This window comes from Biomphalaria glabrata, chromosome 4, assembly GCF_947242115.1.
Source record: "Biomphalaria glabrata chromosome 4, xgBioGlab47.1, whole genome shotgun sequence".
Taxonomy (NCBI): domain Eukaryota; kingdom Metazoa; phylum Mollusca; class Gastropoda; family Planorbidae; genus Biomphalaria; species Biomphalaria glabrata.
This window is the reverse complement of record NC_074714.1, coordinates 21,369,645-21,393,749: the sequence shown is the minus strand read 5'-3', so window position 1 is coordinate 21,393,749 and position 24,105 is coordinate 21,369,645. Positions and strand designations below refer to the sequence as shown.

Sequence of the window (24,105 nt, the reverse complement as noted above, 5' to 3'; positions counted from 1 at the left end):
TCAAATACCAGAAATAATGCTCGGCTCCGACCACTGTTTCTCCACTGACTCCAGGAATAACTTTTCTAGGGTACAAAAAAACGTCCGAAAGAATGAAAGGTTCGAATGTACTGAAGATTAATTACACACACACACACAACACACACACACATATATATATATATATATATATATATATATATATATATATATATATATATATATATATATATATATATATATATATTCATCCCCACAAAATCGTCTCCGAAATAAAATAAAATCCTGGTTACGCCCCTGCAGTATACAATGGAGTTGATGGAAAGAGAGATAAAAGTATTGCACGATGGCCTAAACAGCAATCAATTATTTCATTAAGACATGCAATGCGTTAGCACTAGTGTTTCTATTGAAATAACAAAGTTCTGTTGTTTGTACTTCAAATTTCCTTTGTTCCAAGTGCATTAAGTGGCTATTTGATATCTCTCTCTCTCTCTCTCTCTCTCTCTCTCTCTCTCTTTCTCACTCTCATCAGCCACCTCTTACCTATTTCCTTTTTCTTTCCCCGCCTCTCTCTCTCTCTCTCTCTCGCTCTCATCTTTCTCCTTTCAATATCCTTTCTCCTCCCCCTTCTCTCTCTCCTCACTCCCTCTCTCTTTCTCTCACTTTCATTCTTTGTCTCTCTACTTCTTCTCTTTCAGGCTTCCTACAGACATTTCTCTTGAATACTTGATTTACTGAAGGAACTTTTGACAGACAATAACAAAGAAACAATTGGTCGAGCTATCAACTCTGAGCAATTATGTTTCATTTCATAAGTAGTGTTATAACTCTGCCATGCGCATCGCCATCCAGACTAGTGCAGAAGGTGCGCACTTCTAGAACTAGGAAGGTTGTTTACATCAAGAAGAAGAACGATTTCAGCCCAAGTGGAGAGCCGAACTACAGTGCCGAGATGAAGATGCTGTGTTCAAGGCAGATGTCCTATGTGTTTGTCATGTCGTGTAAATAAACATCTATGTCTCGTTGAGTCGTCTCCCTGAAGTTATTACAGTATATATATATATATATATATATATATATATATATATATATATATATATATATATATATATATATATATATATATATATATATATATATAGTGAAAAAAAATGAGGCTCAGTAATTAGGATTGAATGTATTTAAAATGGCATAATCGATGAATATTTAAAAAAAAACACAGTTTATCTTTAAATATCTTTCATTCACAGCATCAAATATTTTGTTTCTCTTAGTGGGACCAAGGTTTCAACATCTTCAGAAACTTACCTAATACCCATAGGGCCTGAGGATGAAAGGACTTAGATCATCCTGCTGGTCAAACGATCTCATGCTCTTCTGTGGCTATGCGTGGACTATTAAAGTGTTGAACAGAATCCTTGGTGTAGCTTTAGTATTACCAGTGCGCGTTGGACTGTAAGGGTTAAACCATTTAATCACCACAAATCGATACTTCCACGGAAAAAAAACCCAGCTCTAAAAGCATGTCCTTCTGATGACATTTTTTTTTTTGTTGCTGTTTTTCCGGTTGTTGCTTTTAGCTTTGTTTTCCATGACCGTGCTTTGTTGTGACTTATCTCAAGTTTCTTTGTCCTCGAGTATCATATCTCGTCTGTCAAGCAGAAGTGAAGATCTTATCTCTTTAAATACACTCACTAACACAAAATGTTACTTCAGATTAAATTGTCTGATGATTTCTGGCTGACGTGGGAGGATCTCTTTATAAATAAAATATTTATGTCTGTTCCAGTTTTATGAAGCTGCTTGTTATTGTTATTTGTTGTTTGTGAGTTGTTTTGGTTTGATAACTATTGCAGGGCTGGCCTTAGGTAGTTGGAGGCCCTAGGCGAAGTGAATATCGAGGTCCGAGGTGGTCAGTATGGAGGCATTAGGCGAAGTGAATATCGAGGCCCTAGGTGGTCAGTATGGAGACCTTAGGCAAAGCGAATACCGAGGCATTAGGCGAAGTGAATATGGTGGCCTCAAATGAAATCGAAAGCAAAAAATTAAAACCGAAAAATAAGCAATGAATTACAAACCGCCCTTATTCTATATCTAAATCACAAAGATAAAGGCGCATTCCCCGTTCCATATGCTTGGACAAATTTGAACAAAAGCTCCTTCTTCCCTAGCGCTATTAGAGCATGGAATGGGTTGCCTGAGCTAGCCAGGAAAACCAATGACTTGGCGGAGTTTAGGTCATTGGTTAATATGCCTGATTAAATGCATGACGCGTAGGACGTAATCATCTTCTTTTTTGAAGTAACGTCTGTATCATATAAGACAAGATACGAAATCAACAAATAAATTAAATTCATATAGGCCTAAAGCACAAATGTGCTTTATGGACGATTCATAATCACCAAGCTAGAAATAAGTATTAATGGTATTCTAACATATGTAGTCTGACAAGTAGATTGAAACATTCTCAAATAATTTTTGAATCATAGTAGATACTTAAAGCTAGGCTAGTAGACATAGAGCCATAGAGTTCTGCTATGTTTGAGATTTGGTCCAACTAGAGCTAGGCCAGTAGACAGAGAGGCATAGAGTTCTGCTATGTTTGAGATTTGGTCCAACTAGAGCTAGGCCAGTAGACAGAGAGTCATAGAGTTCTGCTATGTTTGAGATTTGGTCCAACTAGAGCTAGGCCAGTAGACAGAGAGGCATAGAGTTCTGCTATGTTTGAGATTTGGTCCAACTAGAGCTAGGCTAGTAGACAGAGAGGCATAGAGTTCTGCTATGTTTGAGATTTGGTCCAACTAGAGCTAGGCCAGTAGACAGAGAGTCATAGAGTTCTGCTATGTTTGAGATTTGGTCCAACTAGAGCTAGGCTAGTAGACAGAGAGGCATAGAGTTCTGCTATGTTTGAGATTTGGTCCAACTAGAGCTAGGCCAGTAGACATAGAGTCATAGAGTTCTGCTATGTTTGAGATTTGGTCCAACTAGAGCTAGGCTAGTAGACAGAGAGGCATAGAGTTCTGCTATGTTTGAGATTTGGTCCAACTAGAGCTAGGCTAGTAGACATAGAGCCATAGAGTTCTGCTATGTTTGAGATTTGGTCCAACTAGAGCTAGGCTAGTAGACATAGAGTCATAGAGTTCTGCTATGTTTGAGATTTGGTCCAACTAGAGCTAGGCTAGTAGACATAGAGGCATAGAGTTCTGCTATGTTTGAGATTTGGTCCAACTAGAGCTAGGCTAGTAGACAGAGAGGCATAGAGTTCTGCTATGTTTGAGATTTGGTCCAATTAGAACTAGGCTAGTAGACAGAGAGGCATAGAGTTCTGCTATGTTTGAGATTTGGTCCAACTAGAGCTAGGCTAGTAGACAGAGAGGCATAGAGTTCTGCTATGTTTGAGATTTGGTCCAACTAGAGCTAGGCCAGTAGACATAGAGTCATAGAGTTCTGCTATGTTTGAGATTTGGTCCAACTAGAGCTAGGCTAGTAGACAGAGAGGCATAGAGTTCTGCTATCTTTCAAAATTGATCCATATTTCGCATTATTTTTTTTTCTAAAAAAAAATAAAAATGTTTGAGTCTTGTGCGACGTCCCCACCAATCGGACGCCCTAGACGGCTGCCTAGTTTGCCTATGCCTAAACTGCTATAGGCGGTTCTGACTAGTGCCATTTTTAATGAGACCAATAGACATGTACGATTGTTGTGGACGGACATTGACTTGTAGCACCAAACTGCTGGTAGACCACCAAACCACTGTATGCGTATTAGATCATAACTCATAAAACTTGAATAAATTATTTTTTGAACAAAACTAAATAGAACTTTGATTACAATACAAACAAATTGAACTTGAGATAAAATGAAATCAATTTAGTAGAAATATACATAATATAAAATATTATTCTGAACAAAGTCAAACTCGCCACAATAACACATCCTTTCAGACTGGCGTTCTCTACCTAAGACCGCTGACGACACTGCCACTTATCTTGCATCATGGGCGGAGGGGATCGGAATTTAGTGACTGATTTTTTGCTTTGCTTTTGTTTATTTTAGGTGAGATTTTAATACTAAACCATCACTTGCCCCAACACAACCAAAGGGGTTTTGAATTTAAAACCCCCTACCAGGGGGTTTGAGTTTAAAACCCCCTACCAGTGGTTTTGAGTTTTAAACCCCCTACCTGGGGTTTTTGTTATAAAACAAAAAAAAATGCAAACGAAAATCCCCTATATCCAAGAGCACAGTTAAGGAAGATTTTGATTTTAAAACCCCCTCTTCAATATAAAAAAAAGCTAATTACGCACTCAAAATGTTATGAGCGTAGCTAAATGGGTTTTGACTCAGTTTTGAGTTTAAACCCCACTTCAGCTGGGTTTGAAGGTAAAAAAAAATACCTCTTTAATAATAAAAACAAAGCTAATTATACACTCAAAATGTTATGAGTGTAGTCAAAGGGGTTTTGAGTTTAAACTCCCCCTCCAGTGGAGTTTGAAGCTAAAAAGTACCTCTTCAATATAAATAAAAGCAAATTACTCACTCTAAAATCTATGAGCGTAGCAAATCCAATCGGAGGTTTGGAGTTTAAACCCCTCTTCTACAGATGGCTTTTTTTTTTAAGTTTCAAACCGCTCCAGATGGTTATGAGTTTAAGATCCCCCTAAAGAGCATTTTGACGATAAAACTTCTCTTTTCGATATAAAATCTAAAGCAAACAACAGTCACTTAATTCCAAGAGCGTATTCAAGATAGGTTACACATTTTATCAGTGGCAGGGCTCCATTAATAAACTGCATTGAATATTCATCTGCCGAAATTGAAAAACACTAAATGAGGCTCAACAAAGATGGCTAAGACAGATTTTAGGAGTCAGTTATAGAGATCGAGTCTAAATCAAGGAAATCCTATGCCGAACTGGGAGTCGACCCCTTAGTAAGATTGTGAGAGAGCGACGCATGAGGTTTGCGGGACATGTTCTCCGACAAAATGAATTACGCATAAGAAGAATTGTAATGATATCCTAGTACTACTTGACGCCACTCATTCATGGAGGTCCTCAAGGCAGGTGGGAAGAGGCTTCCGACATTACCTGTGACAGATTTTTATGGAAACAGCTTGACGTCAAATGCTTCGAACAGCGCGGGAGGGTCTAAGTCAGTAAGAATAGCACATTAGGTTTTTGAAATAGAACTTTTTAATAGCAGGAAAATGCACTGTAGATACCTCAGAATATGCATTTTGTTGGCTTTCAATATCAGAAATAGTGCTTGGCGCTCCCCCAGACCCCATTGCTAATTATGGCAGGGAATCTACAATTTTTCCACTAACTCATGCAAGAACCTATTCTAGGGCACAATAAACGTCTTCCAAAAGAATGAAAGGTCAGAATGTAATAAAGATTATGTTTACACACACACACATAAATACATATGAAAAAAAATTCGCGAGGGGGGGGGATCCACCCCCTACCCCCCCCCCCCCCCAGAAAAAAATCCTGGCTACGCCCATGTCTTGCATTAATCACAACCAATCGCTAACATCTTCCCAACGTCACCGTAGAAACACACACAACCTCCATAACACCAATTCGACTTGTACATTCTTTTTTTTTCTTACTCTAGACAACGTCTGATATTCTCAGGCTGAATCTCTGATATGAGAAGTAACATGGAGTAGGTGAAGAGTATCAATGCAAGGCCAATGTCAAGAATGGTCAAACTTCTCGCGTGCCATATCTGGCCAGTACTTAATGGTCCCTCAAAACTTGTGCTCACTTTAAGAAGTCACAGATTCATTTGGTTGGGCATCAATGAACATAAATGTTCAGCAGATATATTATATAAAGCAAGTTACATGTACGGAAAACTGTTCAAGGCATTTGGCATGTGATACGTTATTGCTTTCTCCTTCTCTCTCTATCTATCTATCTATCTATCTATCTATCTATCTATCTATCTATCTATCTATCTATCTATCTATCTATCTATCTATCTATCTATCTATCTATCTATCTATCTATCTATCTATCATATGTATGTATGTGTGTATTTCTGTGTTTATATGTGAGTCTGTGTTAGTACATTTGTTAGAAGACTACATACAGAGTAAGAATTTGTTTAATTGCTACGAAAGAATTACTTCTTTTTATTTTTAGATGCATAACTTTGACAATATGTACCGAACCCAGTAACTAGTCTAGACTACTGTCTTTTAATGTTACCATATCTGGATCTATAAACTAGAATTGTATATAATGTGAGTAGATGTCTACTAGATGTATGCAGGATTTTTTTTTCCGAAGAGGTTGGGGTGGGGATTGAGACAGGGTTAAAATGTTCCATTTCTTTATCATTCATTAGCTATTAAAAGCAACGTAATCGATTTTATATAGCGTCACTTTATGAAGGAGGAAATGCCTTTAAAAAAACACGCTTTTATGTTACTTGTTTCAAATGTAGCTGGCAATATTGACATTCAATTCACCGTCTTCGACATTGGTTAGTTAGAGTGAATATCTCCAGTGAAGTGTGAAACTTTCTCTTATTTTTTAAAATCATTAAGTAATTAATGAAACGAAGAAAATGTTTCCCATTGAAGTTTGCTTCAAATCAGTTCTGTTTGTTTGTTTGTTTGTTTGTTTGCTTGTTTTTCCTTAATGACGTAAAAAAATTTAATGATTTAAAACTATTGTTAAATAAACACTATTTTGTTTTGTTGCTGTTTAAGAATGAAACCTTTAAAAAGATGGAGCGTAAGAAAAGAAAAAGAAATGATATTTTAAAGACAAAGAAATGAAAATGGGAAATGACATGGTGGAAGGAATGAAGGGAAGAAAGAAAAAAACTACGAGTCAAAGAAAGAAAACAAATAAAATAAAGAAAAAGAAATGAAAAGGAAAGGACACAGAGAGAGAGAGAGAGAGAGAAAGAAAGAGAGAGAGAGAGAGGGAGCTGTACAGACAAATATAAAATTACAGCGCACGTCGTCTGACAAAAACAAGCTTGTCTGTGATTGGTTAAAGAGTAATTTGTTTGATTTCCTATTTCTGACCAACAATTTAGATTTCTTTCTTAACCAGAGACTTGGAAAAAACATTTTCTCCCTGACGACAAGTACAACAAGCTGAACTCAACAGACATTATTCTCACGTCCATGTCTAGTACAGTAAAACATGGTCCTACAATTGTGTATTAATAGAAGATGCTCACTACACCACCGGTTTGTATCCTATACTAACTTGCAGGCACACAGAGAACACAATGTTGAAAGATTTCCAACTGCAGTTATGTTGCTTCTGTTTTTTTGTTTGTTTTTGTTTGCTAGCGCCTATTATAATTCGGTTGTGCTCGACAATGTGAGAGGGTGGGGGGGGGGGCTAAAATTAAAAAGGAACATGAAATCATGCAACTAGTCAATCGATGCAGAATAATGGATTGCATACGCGAGAGGAGGTAACATTCTAGCAGACTTGGTTTAAGTGAAATCAAAGTGGAACTGGAATAAATAAAACTAAAATGTAGGAAAGATTATCTTATTGTTTAGTCTGTTGGACACAGTCTTGTCTTCTGATAATCTTTGTGGACAGGTCTTGTCTTTTCACGGTTTGACAGACTGATGGTGGACTTATTTTGTCTATTTGACTGAGTTTTAGAGGACTCGTCTGTTTGAGAGTGATAGTGGACTTTTCTATATGACAGAATGATATTGGACTGGTCTCGTCTGTTTGGCAGTGATAGTGGACTCGTCTATTTGATAGAATGTTACCGAATTAGTCTATATAGCAGAATGATAGTGGACTGTCTATTTGATAGAATGATAGTGGACTGTCTATTTGATAGAATGATAGTGGACTGTCTATTTGATAGAATGATACCGAATTAGTCTATATAGCAGAATGATAGTGGACTGTCTATTTGATAGAATGATACCGAATTAGTCTATATAGCAGAATGATAGTGGACTGTCTATTTGATAGAATGATAGTGGACTGTCTATTTGATAGAATGATACCGAATTAGTCTATATAGCAGAATGATAGTGGACTGTCTATTTGATAGAATGATACCGAATTAGTCTATATAGCAGAATGATAGTGGACTGTCTATTTGATAGAATGATAGTGGACTGTCTATTTGATAGAATGATACCGAATTAGTCTATATAGCAGAATGATAGTGGACTGTCTATTTGATAGAATGATACCGAATTAGTCTATATAGCAGAATGATAGTGGACTGTCTATTTGATAGAATGATAGTGGACTGTCTATTTGATAGAATGATAGTGGACTGTCTATTTGATAGATTGATAGTGGACTGTCTATTTGACAGAATGATAGTGGACTGTCTATTTGATAGAATGATAGTGGACTGTCTATTTGACAGAATGATAGTGGACTGTCTATTTGATACAATGATAGTGGACTGTCTATTTGATAGATTGATAGTGGACTGTCTATTTGATAGATTGATAGTGGACTGTCTATTTGATAGATTGATAGTGGACTGTCTATTTGATAGAATGATAGTGGACTCATGTGCTTGACAGTGATAGTGGATGTGTCTATATAAAAGAATGATAGTGGACTGTCTATTTGATAGAATGATAGTGGACTGTCTATTTGATAGATTGATAGTGGACTGTCTATTTGATAGATTGATAGTGGACTGTCTATTTGATACAATGATAGTGGACTGTCTATTTGATACAATGATAGTGGGCTGTCTATTTGATAGATTGATAGTGGACTGTCTATTTGATACAATGATAGTGGACTGTCTATTTGATACAATGATAGTGGGCTGTCTATTTGATAGAATGATAGTGGACTGTCTATTTGATAGAATAATAGTGGACTGTCTATTTGATAGAATGATAGTGGACTGTCTATTTGATAGATTGATAGTGGACTGTCTATTTGATAGATTGATAGTGGACTGTCTATTTGATACAATGATAGTGGACTGTCTATTTGATACAATGATAGTGGGCTGTCTATTTGATAGATTGATAGTGGACTGTCTATTTGATAGATTGATAGTGGACTGTCTATTTGATAGATTGATAGTGGACTGTCTATTTGATAGAATGATAGTGGACTGTCTATTTGATACAATGATAGTGGACTGTCTATTTGATAGATTGATAGTGGACTGTCTGTTTGATAGATTGATAGTGGACTGTCTATTTGATAGATTGATAGTGGACTGTCTATTTGATAGAATGATAGTGGACTCATGTGCTTGACAGTGATAGTGGATGTGTCTATATAAAAGAATGATAGTGGACTGATATTGTCTTTTTGACAGAGTGATAGTGGACATTGCAATATCTGTATGAAAAAAAGTTGATTCAATGAAACCTACTCAACATTTTCTAATTAAAGCTAATTATTCCAATCCTATTAAAATTCAATATCTTCCTTGTATGATCCAAAATCCAACAAATCAACAATCAAACAAATAAACAAACTAGAAGACGTCACGAGTTGCTGATATTTGAATTGCCATTCTCTCCTGAGCTATTTCTGGGCACAATTAGCTTTAAGAACTACATTCAACAATTTCTTTCATATAATGGACATATGTTGTTTTTTTTCCTCAATTTTTTGTGGGCTATTTTGCAAATAAATAAAAAAAAAAAAAAACATGAATCTCGCTTATATAACTATATTATATAATGTGTACACGAGTCCAGTCGATTTAATTAATAAAATTATAATCTAGACAATTTAGAACAAAATTTTATAAATCAACAAATCAGACTATTAATTTTACAGAATTGATATAGATCAATAACCAGATGTTTTTACGCACTATAGATAGAGTGGATTAGCTACTTTCGGTAGAAAAAAAAGACAAAATTTCATTACAATTACAAACAATAGCATGTATTATTTAACTAGTATAATCTAAGTGACACATATCTGGGAAGACGATGACTTTTACTTAGACTATATGGTGTTCTGTGACATTGACATGAAGATAAGATAAGATAAGATAAGACAATTTTATTGATCCAATCAAATGCAAATTCAGTTTGACTACAATTGACAAACTCAGCGTAACTACTTTACAAAAACAATATGGATGAAAAATTCGAACAACATTCACTCACGAAACACATACACATTCACAGCCAGCGCTTTATGTGTTTGACTTATATGTACTTCTCGATGACGACAGATGATCTTGTAACACTCTGACCGATAGTGGGATAAAGAAGTTTTTAAATCTTTCTGTTTTAGTCCTAATGGAAAGGAGACGACCACTTCGTTCAGATCTCATGTAACAGTGTTTTAATGGGTGCAGGTTGTCTTTAAGAATCGTGAGTGTTTTGGAAATGCATCTTTCTTGAAAAAGCTCTTCATGAGATGGTAGCTGTATTTGAGTGATATACGATGCTTTTTTAATTAGTCTATTTAGTCTAAGTCTTTGTGAGAGTGAAGTATTACCATACCAGCAGGTGATGGCAAAGTTGATTAGACTGCTGATAGTTGCTGTGTAGATGCAGGAAATAGGTGTTTTGTTCCTACCAGCTAAGAAAAAAAATCTCTATCTTTCCCCCTCTTTAGTCTTGACATATTTTATAGAAAATTATATTCTAGCGGACTATCCGTTTAATTATTGAAATGAAGATTTGAAAATTAGGGTTAGGTTAACTAAATTGTAAGTTTGGATTTTATTTGAGTACTCTGAATATTGTTTTGTTAATTCAATGTATATAGTACATGTATATGTGTCATTGTTTTCAAATCATTTGTTTGTGTCTGTTTATGCTTCAACTCGAGTTTATTCAATTAAATAATTCCAGTTCTCATTTGGAGTCGAATTAGTCGCGACATATTGTTTTCACCACTGGTTTACCTGTTTTCAGAACAAGTTTCAAGTCTCACCGCTAGCTCGTTAGAACCTCTTGTTTTCATCAATAGTTTTAGCTCCTCTTGTTTTCATCAATAGTTTTAGCTCCTCTTGTTTTCATCAATAGTTTTAGCTCCTCTTGTTTTCATCAATAGTTTTAGCTCCTCTTGTTTTCACCACTAGTTTTTAGCACGCCCTTGTTTTCAGAACAAGTTACATTGTACCTACGTAGGCTGTTTTCCCTTTGCCTATGAATATGAATACTAACCCTATGTATTCCATGACACTTCGTGCCAACTATTTCCCCTTTTTTCAATGTTGCAGTAGTGATGACTGGGCCTGCTTCTTTCGTTGACACGCTGGAATGCTAATTAAATCTAATATAGTGGGGCTTTTTTTTTCACAATTTATATAACAGCATCATTGAGTTCAGATGAAATTTTCTTTAAAAAAAAAGGTAATTTTAATGTTTATCAGAAGATGCTTGTGCCTATAGGTTAATTAGGGTCTAAAACACATTGCACCACTTGATCGATGATCTGATGTTAGCTTACACAGCACATGTCGGCGAGGTAACTTCGCCCAGGGCCAAAATAATCCGGCTTAGCCAATGTTTGCGCGCCAAATGGCCAAAAAGTTATAATAAATAGTTTTTGTTTGAGGAAAGGGGAATAAAGGGAGGCTACTTAAATTGTTCACATCCTTCTGGTTTGTATTTGTCTTTTGTCGATTGGAACTAAGTCAGCTGTTTTATTTATTTCTTTCCCCCCCCCCTTCCAATACCTCGCAATTTCTTCCAGTGGAACTTAGCTTCTACGGCTGTAGGCCCTATTATCCAGTGTGGTCAAAAGTTCCAAAGTCCTGATAGCACTGGGTCACGTGGGGTATGGCGCACGGAATTTAGTTTAGGCAAAAGCAATATATCAGATTTCATTATCCAAGATCAGAGGACGTGGTGGCTGAGTGGTCAAGCGCTTTCGGTTCGAAACTTAGAATCCTGGTGAAGACTGGATTCAGAAATTCGAGGTATTTAGAGCTTCTCTGAATGTAATGGTTTCTTGACATTAGTTGGGGAAGAGTAAAGGCAATTGGTCTTCAATGACTTGCAACATGCTTTTTTGAGGCATCAGAAACGAGTTCAAACAGCACATTGATGGCTCTTGACTCATGAACCTTTTATTTCTTACTGCTAACAACTAAACATTCTGGAAAAAATCTACTAGGGACAACATTTTTACTTCATTAACAAGTATGGGCATCAATCGATATTTCACCTTTTTACCTCCCTCTGTTTTCCTTCACTTCTGCCCGAATATAACACGGTATGAGTGTGTCTATTACAGTGATGCCCAACCTAGTTCAACCCGTGGGCCGTTTTAATGTTCAACACTCGTCTCGCGGGCCACATGACCAAAAGCTACAAAACAGAAACGATATTGTTCTGAAACTATTTTGGTAGAAACTGTGGATTTAGTACCTTATTAATAGGTTATTTAACAAATTATTTTTTTACGGGTCAAAAAAAAAGCTTAATTTCTCTACTTCAGAGTTTGAATTGTTTCACATCTGCTGCACCGAATGCTAAAACAGATCGTTGCCGATCATTGTTTGGGAGAAAAAAACAATCATACTGCGGTACTTCCGAGAATTTTTTTTTCTTTTAAAACAACTGATCATCATCTGATGTTTCTAAGAAGCGTGTGTGTCCAAGGTCTACACTGGGCATTGCTGGCTATTTAAATGAAGAAGGCTAAAGAAAGAAAACGTTTCCGCCAAAAGTAACCAGAAGCACTAGAATTCAAGGGCCAAAATGTGTTCTGGTGGGAAAGGAAAAGTTATTCCATTAGAGGATGCAAAAGAAAATGGACAGGGGAGGGAGCAGACCGAAAGTTTCACTGAAATCAAAATGAAAACAATTCAGGGCAAAACAAAAAGTACAGTTTGTAAGCTGGCGTTTCAAAATTTAAAAAAAAATGTGGCTGGGGGTGGGGGTAGGGTGCTATAATACGAACCGTTCCGATGAAGAATAAAAAGAAATGGTGTGGGGGGGGGAGAGTTGTTTCGGTAAAACTCTACCGACAACTTTCATTCGTTTGGTTTCCTAGACTGCACGAAACATTGTGTTCTAATTGTTCTTTTATATAGCGATACACCAGGTACACAAACAAATGGTTACAGGTGGGGGGGGGGGTATAGAGCTTGACCTTCTAAGAGAAAAAACCAAAAAAAAAAGAGAATGTAGCGCCATTACATTGAAGGATGCAAAACGTAGCGCAGCACGGCTAGTAGTTTCATAAATAAACACTCATGACCAGTATGACATGTTTGATCCAATGTTTTCTTTGCCTTATTCCCAGGGTACATGAGTCAGATGCACACGCCAGATACCGAGGTCATCGTAGCTCATAGTAGCCACCATCACAGCAAGCCATTCTCTCACGTGCAGAACTTAATGCCTTGTGAGGAGCAAGTACAATTTGTTTCCTTTTTTAAGTACATACTCGTCGCTAGCTCCGCCCACATCCGGTATCTCAATTGTAATGACAAAAAACAAACTGCTTCACGTCCTATACAGAGTTTAAAGTGAGAAGGAGGGGAGGGGGAGTATGGTCTAGATGTTCGTGAAGAAACATTTAGGGGAAATTGAACACAAAAAAAATTAGTATGACAATAAAAAGAAGGCAGTATGGACACTAAACTCTTGTAAGATAATTTACGTATCACTATTAGTCTTGACTCATGTCACAAGCTTTTGAAGTTGTAGGACTTAAAGGGTTTACATATTTGGTGTATTTTACTATCGACGTACTTTTTATATAACCAACTGGCACTTATTGCGTTTGAGTTGCTTCCAAGGCATGTTGTATGATAAATGTCAATATTACGATCTAATTAATAGTACTAGTTGTTATTGTGAAACAAAAATAAGAAGGGCCTTGCAAGCATCCATTAAATTGGGTCTCGCAATTCGTAAGGCCGGCCGCGAGGCCAACATATCTTTTCAAAATTTCCACTGTCAATTTAGATATTGAAAATGAACGTTTATGAAACAATTATAAAGATAGAGCAATTTCCCCCTTCCAAGTACTACCACCGTGCTGTGCTTTCAGATTTATTAGTTCCCTTTAAAAACTGCATATTCTCATGTCCTATCTTTGTCATAATAACGCCTTGGTCGCGTCTTCTGCTATCCATCAATTTACAGAAAACATATTAGGATCCAAGTTGTTCATAATTCAATGCATAATTCAATGCATGCAATCCTTGCATGCACGCACGAATTTATCTCCATACAAAACATATAATAATAACACGCCAAAGATCTCGTAATATACATATATTTATGGGTAGTGTATTCTTAAATAGAATTTAATCCCAATTTTATTTTTTTTTTTTGCTAAAAAAGTTTAGATTTAGTCTTACACAATTTATCGCCTATAAAATTTGGTTTTATTTTTTTCAAATTATTTTTTGTCCACATCTGGATACAAACCTACGTAAAAAAAACGTGTTCAACCAACGTTTAGGGTGAAAAAAAAAGGGGGGAGGAGAGGGCTGGGCGTTTTGCCCAATATTCCGAAGTTGCTTACAGTAACCGAATTACTTTAAAATTAAGATTCAAACCTCAAACCTCAGGGAACGCAGGTCCCTGTCCCCCACACACTTTGTAGCAATGACCTTAGTGTTGATGGTGTAGTTTGAAATGAAAACTCGTGAGATCTCATCGTGCCATCCTAATTATCTATGTACTAATCACAAGACTAAAAACATTACGTTAGCTACACGAAGTAACTTTCTACGCCTTGGCTCAATTTGTGGACACTTGTTGAGAAATCGTTGAGAAAGTTGTATAGATTTAGAACAGTATTTTGATGCTAATCTAAGTCAAATTTGCATAGCTTACCCGATATCACTTCTTTGACCGGACGGCTATTTATTTATTTTTTTTTGTTTTTTTTTTTTTGTTTTTTATTTAAGCAAAGAGACCGAGAACTGTAGAGACTTTCTGAGCATTGGATCTAAGATTTTCATTCTGTATTTATAAGTTATGCCCCATTATAGTTCCTCTTACTAGCTTGCAACTCTTTATGGGTACAGGATGGGTGAACATGGATTTCGAAAATGGCTCTAACGATTGTCCTTGAAATTTGACAGTTTATATATATCTTTGAGGCAATGAAAACTCTGGTTCAACAGTTAGAAATTTTGATTTTTTTTAAAAATTAAATTTGGTCTATTTCACGCACGCTTCGCCTCAAATGTTTCTTTGTATTCAGTAATGAGTTAAATAACTAAATATAGACTTTGATGTACATTTTGATCACCGACTTATGTAGAAGTCATTAACTGGACTGTAATTAGTTTGCAACAATATACATATGTATATAATGCTTGTATACAGTTTTTCAATACACAATATAAATACGCTACCTCTAACTAGATCTAGTATTTTAGTCTAGACTACGGACTTTTAATATTTCGAAGTTTGGGTTTACATCAAATATATACAAATCATAATATTTGGTGATCTAACTAGGATACAGTATTCTATTCTTACAAGCACCTAAGGGCTAAAAGGAACCTGTATAAGAAATCTCTTTACTTGTTTAATAAATCACTTGTTACCTATGTTTATTTTACAACTATAATGTCGATAGAAAGTGCATTTAATAAATCCTAATGCTTTGTTTTATGTTTTTCATGAATATTAGAATTTCACTAGGGATGTTCATGTTGAATTGCTTGTTTTGTTGTTTTTATGAAACAATTATTTCTTTCTTTCTTGTTCAGCGGTCATCACATCTGACCACTCATCCATGTCCAGGATTATCCAGCAAGAGGAAGAAGAGGTGAACAAGATTGTGGCCCAGATTAAAGGGAAGCTGACCCAAGCAGGGGTACGTTGTGGATGTACACATTAGATGTGGTGGCGGCCATATTGAATCGAATACAATTGTGTCGTTTCAACTCCCATTTCTTTATGTCAGTGCAGCCTAACGTTTTCGTGAGCCATTTACATTTTCCAACACGCGTCTCACTGGTCTCATCAGACAAAAAGTTCCAAGAGATATCCTCGGCGGCTTCAGCATATCTCGAAGGCAAGTTTCGGAGGGCCGGAAAGCACCACTTCTTTGTCCGGATATGACCCGCGGGCCATAGGTTTGGTACCACTGCTTTATTTGTAAATCTGAATAAATGGTTAGATGCTGCGGTCTTGATGCCACGTGGCATTCGCACATCTGGATACCATCTTGCACCCACTCCACGTAGGCTAGTTTTGTTTTTTTCTTAATTACTGTATGTAAACTATCAAAATGATGTTCTGTTTCAAAGTGTTTTTAGTGTTTCTGAAGTGTTAGCTGCGGGTATATGTTCTGAGGCAGAAGATTGTCAGAGGAATTAAAACCCATATAGCTTACTTCAAGGTTCTCAACATTTGCTTTAAAGCCACATTAAACGAACAAAATCAAGTTGCATTCACGTCCTCGTTAGTCAGGTGGAGGCCTGGGGTACCAAGGTAAGACCACCCTGTTGGGTCTGAGTTTAGCCCCATCACCCTGTCTGAGCTTTAGGAATGCACTCTACAGTATCCTACTCTTGTCTCTTGCGAAGACTTCATTATAGTTAAAAGAGGGTTGTCAAAAATAAAAAAAAAAGAAAGAGGCTGAAAAGTTCGATACTTATGTGTGAGAAACCTTGAGGCACATGTAGCAGTGCATACATGTCATTAATGTGATAGATCGTCGCATGATCATCTTTAATCAATTCTTTTTGTAGCGGCCTGCTTTGGACAGAAACAAGATGTAACGGGTTGGATCTAGGGAGAAATTCAACCAATCCAACGTCAAAAAAAAAAAAAAAAGACTATAGAATTGAATTAGCGGAGAAGTATGCCTATTAAAAAGTCTTCCTAAAAAAAAAAACAACTTTTGAATCAATCCCCAGGTTGAGAAACGCTGGTTCATTTACCCAGTTGAAACAAATTGGCGATAAACTTATTAGCCGATGTATTGTTGTTTTTTGTGTGTAAAGTTATACATTGTAACTCAGTAAAATGAATCTTTTCTTTGCTACAGGTTAGAGGGAAGCTACTTCGACTTACAGGGGAGCCAGGCGCCGCCATTATTCAAGCGGCACAAGAACACAAAGTGCATTGCATAGTGACAGGGTCACGTGGTCTAGGCACCGTGAGGAGAACTCTGATTGGCTCCGTGTCGGACTATATCCTGCACCATTCGCACGTTCCGGTTTTGGTGTGTCGACATAAGGAATCGTAGTTTTAAAATGTAGAATGTATATTTCTAATCTAATAGATCTAGATCGGGGCATTGGGTTCTTGATATTTTGTAGCTTAACATAGACTTGCTCTGTTTTATAGACCTACAGATCAAAACTCCAATAAATAATAAAACATATTTTACATCTAGAATCTAGAGATTTTGACAACATAATAGGCCTATATATATATATATATATATATATATATATATATATATCATGGGCGTAGCCGAGAGAGATTTTAATACTTAACCATCACTTGCACCAGCGCAGCCAAGGGGGTTTTGAGTTTAAATCCCCCCCCCTTTAAGCGGGGTTGAAGCTAAGAAAAATACCTTTATACCTCTTCAATATAAAAAAAGCAAATTACACACTCAAAATTATATGAGCGTAGCCAAAGGGGGTTTTGACTTTACCCCCCTTCAGCGGGGTTTGAAGCTAAAAAATACCTCTTCAAAAGGGGAATTTACACATTAAAATTCTATGAGCGAAGCCAAGCCGAGAGGGGTTTTGAGTTTGAACCCCTCTACTCTATAGGGCTTTTTTAAAAAAGTTTAAAACCTCTCCAGATGGTTTTGAGTTTTAAATCCCTCTTACAGAGAGTTTTGAGGCTGAAAACTTCTCTCTTCAATATTATTCTAAAGCAAACTAAATTTGCTAATTTCTATGAGCGTAACTAAGGGTTTTTTTTACTTTGAAAAAAAAAAAAAAACTACAGAGATTTTTTAGTTTAAAACCCCCCAACAGATGATTTTGACGATAAAACTTCCCTTTTCGATATAAAATATAAATCAAACTACAGTCATCTAATTTCAAGAGCGCTAATCAAGAGAGGTTACAAATTTCTATCACTGGAGGGGCTCCATTAATAACGTGCAGTGAATATTCATCGGCCGAAATTAAAAAAGACTAAATATGACTCAACAAAGATGGCTAAGACGGATTTTAGGAGTCAGTTATAGAGATCGGGTCTCAAACAAGGAAATCCTATGCCGAAATGGAAGTCAACCACTTAGTAAGGTTGTGACAGAGCGTAGAAAAAGGATTTATGGGAGATGTTCTCCGACAAAATGAATTAGCCTACACATAATTACGAGGAAAGCGCAGACAGGGAGATTCTAGTACAAATTCACGCCACACTTTCGTGGAGGACCTCAGAGCAGATGGGAAGAGGCTTCAGACATTGCCAGTGACAGAATTATGTGGAATCAGATTTCCGCCCAATGCGCTGAACGGCGCGGGAGGGTCTAAGTCAGTAAGAATAGCCCATTAAGTTTTTGAAATAAAACTTTTTAATAGCAGGATAATGCATGTAGATACCTCAGTATATGTATTTTGTTGGCTTTTAATACCGGAAATAGTGTTTGGCGGCGGGGCTTCTCCCCGCGCTGGGGACTCCCCCAGACCCCTTTTCTAGCCAGGGGCCGGTAGTCTACAATTTTTCCACTATTTCCAGGAAGAACCTATTCTAGAGTACAATAAACGTCTGCCGAAAGAATGTAATAAAGATTAATTGTTAACACACACACACATATGCATAAATATATATATATATATGGCGGGGGGGGGGGAGAAAAAATTCCCCCCAAAACCAACCCCCGAAAAAAATCATGGCTACGCCCATGATATATATATATATATATATATATATATATATATATATATATATATATATATATATATATATATATAAATATAAATGTGTGATAAGTAATACTTGTTTGTTAATTAAATTTGTTCTTTAATATTCGGGAAATATGTTTTCCTTGGCAGTGCGGAACCAAACACACATACTATTGTGGAAATATTAGCGCTGTGAAATTAATTATAACATGAAGTCCCCGCATTCTTCAATTCGGATACAATCAAAATAATATTGTTACTTTTTTTGGGCGTGCTTAATGTCTTTAAAGCCCTTTGGGAGTCAAATGTGTGAACAGACAGAAAACCCAGGCCGTTTGACCTTTGTATGATCTAAATGGGACAGAACAAGAGCTCAAAATTAAAAGCGGATTTACATCGGGGGGGGGGGGGGAGTGCGCTAAAAGAAAGACATTGATAAATGGTTGTGGGCAAAGACAGTAAGTGAAATGATGCCAATAGGATTTCAAAACTTGACAATCAGTAGAACAATCTCGTTTCTCTCTTGAACCCACTTCTACTACAGTTCCATCTAGTTACAGCCCACGTGACGTACTTCATACTTCATAGAAGTCATCCTCGCTATCTATAAGTACTAGAATGTTTTATAGAAGTCATCCTCGCTATCTATAAGTACTAGAATGTTTTATAGAAGTCATCCTCGTTATCTATAAGTACTAGAATGTTTTATAGAAGTCATCCTCGCTATCTATAAGTACTAGAATGTTTTATAGAAGTCATCCTCGCTATCTTTAAGTACTAGAATGTTTTATAGAAGTCATCCTCGTTATCTATAAGTACTAGAATGTTTTATAGAAGTCATCCTCGTTATCTATAAGTACTAGAATGTTTTATAGAAGTCATCCTCGCTATCTATAAGTACTAGAATGTTTTATAGAAGTCATCCTCGCTATCTTTAAGTACTAGAATGTTTTATAGAAGTCATCCTCGTTATCTATAAGTACTAGAATGTTTTATAGAAGTCATCCTCGCTATCTATAAGTACTAGAATGTTTTATAGAAGTCATCCTCGTTATCTATAAGTACTAGAATGTTTTATAGAAGTCATCCTCGCTATCTATAAGTACTAGAATGTTTTATAGAAGTCATCCTCGTTATCTATAAGTACTAGAATGTTTTATAGAAGTCATCCTCGTTATCTATAAGTACTAGAATGTTTCTTGTTTCATTGTTAAGATTTACTTTATTATTTGTTATTATTTACTAAAACTAATGGGAACGTGTACTACATTTATAAGAAATTATCTGAAACAACTAGCCAGACTAGACTCGTATCAATGAGCAACTGTCGTAAGATTGAAGCTAGCGAATGTTGGTTAATACAATACAGGGGCGGATTGGGTATCAAAATCGGCCCGGGCATTACCATATAAACCGGCCCACAATTGGCATGTCATATATTTTCGGTATGGGGGGGGGGGTTAAGCCCCCTCCGCAATTTATATATATATATGTGTGTAATTAATCTTCATTACATTCTTATCTTTCATTCTTTTAAACTTTTTTTCTACTCTAGAATACTCTCTTCCTATAATTAGTGAAAGGTAGTACACATTGCCAAGGGACAGCTACAGCTAGGTAGTCTGGGGGAGCGCCGTAAGCTCCCCCCAGTGGAGTCATTTTTTTCATTTTTTTAAGCTTTAAAAAATGCATATTCTGAGGTATCTACAGTGCAATTAGCCTACTACTCTTCCGCTAAAAAAATCAAAAACTAAATCTTCTGTTCACTGGAGTCCAGCGACTGGTAGAAAATGGTAAAATGCTTTATTTTGTATTGGAAAAGGGGGGAGGGGGAACCACAAAACCACTTTTGGCTACGCTCGTGAAATTTGGTGACTGTAATTTGCTAAAGTTGGCTGTACTGGGGCAGTAGGTAAAGTTTCCCTTTCAGACAATGAGATCTGAGGCCAGTGATGGTTTGAATTCCTCCCCTCTCGGCTACACCCATGTGTTTTATCATAGGTGTAAGCCTAATTCTATTCAAAACATATAAAGTTTGATAACGCATCGAAAACTGGATGTATGCTTTCGTAGGCTTACATAATGTATTCTATTTATAGATCTACATGTATGTAGTCTGAAAACTATAAACACTACAATAGCAGCCTTAATGAGTTTCAAACTTTTTGGTATTACTTATAGATTACAGACGTTTCTTCAAAAAAAAAATAATTAGGTCCTACGCATTTCACGTGTCAATCTAGTCATGCATGTTGATCTGTGACTTAAAATATGCTAAATCATTGGTTTTCCTGCCTGACAACCCATTTATTTAAAGTGGTATCACAACAAATACAAAACTAGGGGTCTATCGAGCCGTCATCCTCCCTACATTGCTCTATGCCTCAGAAACATGGATAGTGTACAGTTAACATGCATAGAAACTGAATCACTTCCACCTGACATGTCTGTGAAAAAATACTGAATGGCAAATGGCAAGACAAAATAACAGATACTGAAGTCCTTCAAAGAGCGGGTCTGCAAAGCATCCACACCCTGATACAGTCCCAGCTGCGATGGGCAGGTCACGTCTACAGAATGGAAGACCACCGCATCCCTAAACGACTCTTGTATAGCCAACTAAGTGAAGGAAAGCGCTCTTAAGGTGGTCAAAGAAAACGCGTCAGGGACACCCTCAAAGCTTCTCTGAAGGCGTTCAGCATAGACCCATCCACCTGGGAGGCACATGACAGAGCATCATGACGTCGCGCTGTGAAAACCGGCGCACAGGTTGATGAGGAAAAGAGAACAAAGCTGGCAGAAGAAAAAAACGCCAGAGAAGAAAAGCAAGGCCAATGACACTAGCTCCATCTGGAATAACCTGCCTAGTGTGCGGCCGAACATTCCGGGCTCACATAGGTCTCACCAGCCACACGAGGAGACATAAAACCCCAGTGCAAGGCCCTCAGCCCCCTGGATGACAAAGTGGTCATAATCGAACTACGATGGACGAACTATATATATTCCTTTAAAAGATAAGAGAAAGCAGAACGGTTAGAGAGGTAGGCCTACTTCTAAATGTGAAAAGCTCTTGCTTCGTCCTAGTACATTCTCAAAAAACGAGATTTGTATATGAATATAGATCTATTATTTAAAATATAAATGATTCTAAATCTCCTTTCATTAAATATCGGATGTGACAGCGCTATATAAATTATTGTAATTATTTTAATAATTTTCATCATCATTGACTTTATACTAAGCATAAGTTTGCCGTTAATCACAACGGTATAAAATTGATTTAGATCTAGATTTATGTTTTAATTAAATAATTACTTTTTTGTGTAAGTTGTAAGTGTAGTATCTTTAGATCTATGTTATTACAAATAAACAACAAGAAACCTACTTCTTCTTTTCAAATCGCAGAAAGTAGAACTTTATACCCATATTGAGCTATGAATAAGTTGGGTGGTTTGCAATTTCGCGGCTGTTTTTATGTGTTTTGCCGCGTTATATCAATGTTTTCTTACTTATCCTTTCCCATCCCTCTTTTTCGTTAACTTTCATGGAAAAAACGGGTGAGGGAAGGAGCAAAACAAAAATAGGAGTGCCATCAAAGACCCATGCCGACCAGCAAAATGATCAGGCCAAACACAGTCTCGAAGACATCAAAGTAGTGTTGAAGGCCATGCCGCTCATGCATAGCAGAAAGTACGGTCTAACGTTTTACAAATGATAATACGTACAGTTATATTCTTAAAGTTATATTCTTGTTGAATTTCAAACAAAATTAATTGTAATAATAATTTAAAAAAAAAAAAAAAAAGAAAACATATTCGGGCCTTTGTGTCTTGTTGCTGTCACTTTTTTTTTTTTTAAGTTGTTTGCATTGAATTTTTTTTGCTTTGGTCCTGACCAGACCGGCCCATTTGGTACCGGCCCACCGGGCATTTGCCCGTTTGCCCATATAGCCAGTCCGCCCCTGATACAATAATTACTCTGCCTCGGGACTTCTGACATCGTCAAACTCTCGTGTGGAAATAATGACCTTGTGGGGCTTATTAACCAATGGATTCTGGACATTGACAATGTCAAGAGAAACAAACACTTCATTACTCCGATAGGCTATGTGTCTAACACACTGCAAGCGGTCTGGGACGAGGCTGTGACCAAAGAGTAGACCTTTGAGGAGTGTGTAGTAGTAACTAATAAGACGTAGATAGTGTAAAAGACTAACCAATAAGTCAAACTACAAGTGTGATTCGCGTCTGGGAGTGTTGACGCGGGGGAGGTGGCGGGGGAAGGGAGATAAAGCACTGGCTACCTCTGAATGTTCTCGGCCCTCTAAGACAAAATTGTATAAAAATGTCTGCTTTGGTCAACCCACTAATAAGTCAGGTGATGCAGACGTATCAGAAAATAAGGAGGAGAAACGTACTATTGGGGGAAACGATTTCAAGAATCTTTACAAAGCCAACAAAAAAATAAAATTAAAATGCTGTAAATTAAAGGTCTGCCGTCTTGATCAAAAACCGTATACAGTTTAGAGAGTTAAAGTGTGCGCGCTTCTCTTGAGGACACCACGTGATTCTCCAGAGGTCATTTGTTCATCCTCCTACCCGCCCTTTTACACACACACTCACACACAACCTTTGTGGTGTTTATCTACTTGTCTCTAGTGTGATATACTTTTGTAATGTTTTTAATAAATGTTTTAATTAACCAGAAAAGGACTTTTGCTTGTTACCAGGTGACGTTATTTGTGATTTATTAGACTTCCTGTAGACTTGTAAATAAGGCCAAAAAAAATTGTTTTTCCTGCCATTGATAAAAATCTGTTTCTAATTGGTACAGTATTTATATAAATAAGTAAAATATGAAAATACATTTTTAAAAAGTTAATATTGAGTAAAATTGCATCCATTATTTATTTTTAATCAATCATATAATTAATTTTTAATAGATCTATGGCTAATTGTGCTACTGGTAATCTTTTTATTAATTTTCTTTGTTTTGCGCAACTTTCATACTTACAGCATGCTCAGTGCGTTCTAGTCCGAGCACTCTTGTGACCAGTGAGGTGTCAGGGGGGGGGGGAAGGGTCTGTGCTGAATTCGAAAGAGACTCCACAATGGAAAGCCGACGCTCTAGCCACTTAGCTGTTCAAGTACTTATAAAAAAGATGATTTTATAGTTAATTGTTAGATTAGCGAGCGACTTAGTTCTCTACACAATTATTTAAAAATATTATTAAAAATATTATTTAATTACGACTAATATATTTTCTTATTTATGTGTTGTCATCGACAATGAATACTATTGCAAAGCTTCGACTTGCTATGAGACTGGAAATTGGGTGAAATAAAGAGTCCACACAGAGTG

General features: G+C 36.6%; 1 protein-coding gene across 2 annotated transcripts in view; it reads left to right on the top strand.

The window, feature by feature from the left end:
• The window catches only part of LOC106063077 (uncharacterized), a 77,029-nt gene extending 53,236 nt beyond the window's left edge, over positions 1 to 23,793 (top strand). The window contains exons 3-5 of one of the 2 annotated variants that reach the window (XM_013221396.2): positions 13,200 to 13,301; positions 15,634 to 15,740; positions 16,920 to 23,792. In XM_013221396.2, the coding sequence (XP_013076850.2) occupies positions 13,200 to 13,301; positions 15,634 to 15,740; positions 16,920 to 17,120 (410 nt within the window). In that variant the 3' untranslated portion in view covers positions 17,121 to 23,792. Of the gene's footprint in view, positions 1 to 13,199; positions 13,302 to 15,633; positions 15,741 to 16,919 lie in introns of both variants that reach the window. The other variant, XM_056027290.1, reaches the window with a different exon arrangement.
• Positions 23,794 to 24,105: the final 312 nt, after the last annotated feature.